This window comes from Coffea arabica, chromosome 6e (genome assembly GCF_036785885.1).
Source record: "Coffea arabica cultivar ET-39 chromosome 6e, Coffea Arabica ET-39 HiFi, whole genome shotgun sequence".
NCBI lineage: Eukaryota > Viridiplantae > Streptophyta > Magnoliopsida > Gentianales > Rubiaceae > Coffea > Coffea arabica.
In genome coordinates this window covers 55,497,020-55,499,510 of record NC_092321.1, presented here as the reverse complement: position 1 = coordinate 55,499,510, position 2,491 = coordinate 55,497,020, and the positions used below count along the sequence as shown (strand labels likewise).

At 39.7% G+C, this 2,491-nt stretch overlaps 1 protein-coding gene across 1 annotated transcript; it reads left to right on the top strand.

Annotated features, from left to right (window-relative positions):
- Positions 1-342: 342 nt before the first annotated feature.
- On the top strand, positions 343-1,602 carry LOC140009951 (uncharacterized). Its single transcript, XM_072056300.1, has one exon. The coding sequence runs from the start codon at positions 343-345 to the stop codon at positions 1,600-1,602; it is 1,260 nt and encodes a 419-aa protein (XP_071912401.1).
- The last annotated feature ends 889 nt before the right edge of the window (positions 1,603-2,491 follow it).

Sequence of the window (2,491 nt, the reverse complement as noted above, 5' to 3'; positions counted from 1 at the left end):
ATGATGACATCTAATGAGTTGAATTACTCACCCATCGAGAAGTTGTGTTTGGCACTTATATTTGTCTTTCAGAAGTTGAAACATTATTTTCAAACCCACACTATTCGACTCATATCTAAGTCTAATCCCATTAAATATGTCATGGCAAAACCGGTACTGTCTGATCGGCTCGTGAGATGGTACCTCCAGTTTCAACAATTTGAAATTATTTATATACCTGCGAAAGCTGTCAAAGGACAAATATTGACAGATTTTTTAGCCGATCATCCCATACCTGTCGAGTGGGAGTTGACTGATGAACTCCCCGATGAAGAAGTGTTTATGGTCGAATTCCCGTGATCGATGTATTTCGATGGAGTCGCACACCGTGACGGAACTGGTGCAGGAGTTATCTTTTATACTCCTAAAGCAGATATATTGCTGTACTCTTTCACTTTAACACGCTGGTGTTCAAATAATGTGGCCGAATATCAGGCATTGATTCTCGATTTGGAAACGGCCATAGACATGAAGCAGTTGCATCTTAGGGTCTACGGTGATTCCAAATTAGTGGTAAATCAACTTCTTGGTATTTATTATGTCAAGAAACCTGAATTGATCCCATATTATAAGTATGCAACACAACTCATGGGATATCTAGATAATGTCACTATAGAACATATCCCTAGGAATTTCAACCACCAAGCTGACTCTTTGGCAAGGTTGGCATCTATGATCACTCTATCTTCTCATCGAAATCAAATTTCAATATGTCAAAATTGGGTCATACCTCCGATGTTCGATGAAAAAGATGCTGGTGAGGAAGAAAATGCTTATTATATTTTTGTCCATGAGATTGAAAAGGAGGATTGGCACCACCTCATCATTGATTACCTTAATCATGGGAAGTTACCAGAAGATCCCAAGAAAAGGGTTGATATACGTCGTCGAGCACCACGTTTTATTTACTACAAAGGGACGCTTTATCGATGTTTGGGAGAAGATGAGGCCATGCAAGCAATGGAGGAGGCTCACTCTGGGATATGTGGTGCACACCAATCTGGCCCAAAATTACACTTTCACATTAAGAGAATGGGATATTATTGGCCGACGATGGTAAAAGACTGTATTGATTTTGCTAGAAGATGTCAAGCCTGTCAATTCCATGGCAATTTCATCCGTCAACCTCCTGAACCATTGCATCCAACTGTGGCTTCTTGGCCATTCGATGCTTGGGGTTTGGATATAGTTGGATCGCTCCCAAAATCTTCAAGAGGACACATTTTCATTTTGGCGGCAACAGATTATTTCTTAAAGTGGGCCGAAGCGGTTCCTCTAAGAGAGGTAAAAAAGGAGAATGTAGTAGATTTCATTCGCTCGCACATCATTTATCGATATGGGATCTCACGTTATATCATCACCATTAATGGTAAGCCTTTTTGCAATGTAGCAATGAGCAAACTTTGCGAAAAGTTTCATTTCAAACAATACAATTCGTCCATGTATTACACTGCCGCAAATGGACTCGTTGAAGCATTCAACAAGACCTTATGTAATCTGTTGAAGAAAATCGTGGATAAATCGAAAAGGGATTGGCATCTTCGAATTGGAGAAGAGCTTTAGGCATACAGAACTACTTTTCGAACTCCTACACAAACAACCCCATACAAGCTTGTTTACGGTGTTGAAACTGTTCTACCACTTGAGTGTCAAATACCTTCGCTAAGAATTGCAATTCAAGAAGGGCTCAGTGAAGAAGATAATGTTCGTCTTCACCTTGAGAAGTTAGAAGCACTCGACGAAAAGAGATTGGAAGCTCAACAACGGATTGTGTGCTATCAGGCTCGCCTTTCAAAAGTATTCAATAAGCACGTTCGACCTCGCTCTTTCAAATTGGAGAGTTAGTGCTCGCCGTTTGGAGACCAATCATTCTCACTCATGGCGGACAAAGAAAGTTTACTCCTAAGTGGGATGGTCCATATGTCGTTCGAGAAGTATATACAAATGGCTCATACAAGTTGGTTGCTGAAAATGGATTAAGGGTTGGCCCCATCAATGGCAAGTACCTAAAAAGGTACTATGCGTAATAGGAACCGCGCGATGCTCCTGGCCCGCATGAGCTAAAACTGTGGATGGCAACCACCAATAGTGTAGTATGTGGTTAAACTGCTGAAACACTCCACCAAGTCTAAGGTGGTAAACAAATAGATACTCCTGACCCACATGAGGTTAAAATGTGAACGGCAGGAACTATGTGTGACTTGATTCCCTTGTTGGGATACGTAGGCAGTTTGGAGGGAAATTTCTAAGTTCAGTTACACCATTCCAAATCAAATCCTTGTTCCTTGCAAACAAAAAAAAAAGAAAAAGAATTTCCTCCTTCCAAAAAAATAAAAAATAAATAAAATGCTCCATTTGAGTTCTTATATCTTTAAAAAAAAAACAAGAGATAAGGAACGGAAAGCATTTTATTCAAAAAAAAAAGAGAAAAATTCATTACATGAAAAAAAAA

Excerpts from the sequence above, each read along its gene's own strand:
- LOC140009951 (XM_072056300.1), top strand. The coding sequence starts at position 343 with ATGTATTTCGATGGAGTCGCACACCGTGACGGAACTGGTGCAGGAGTT.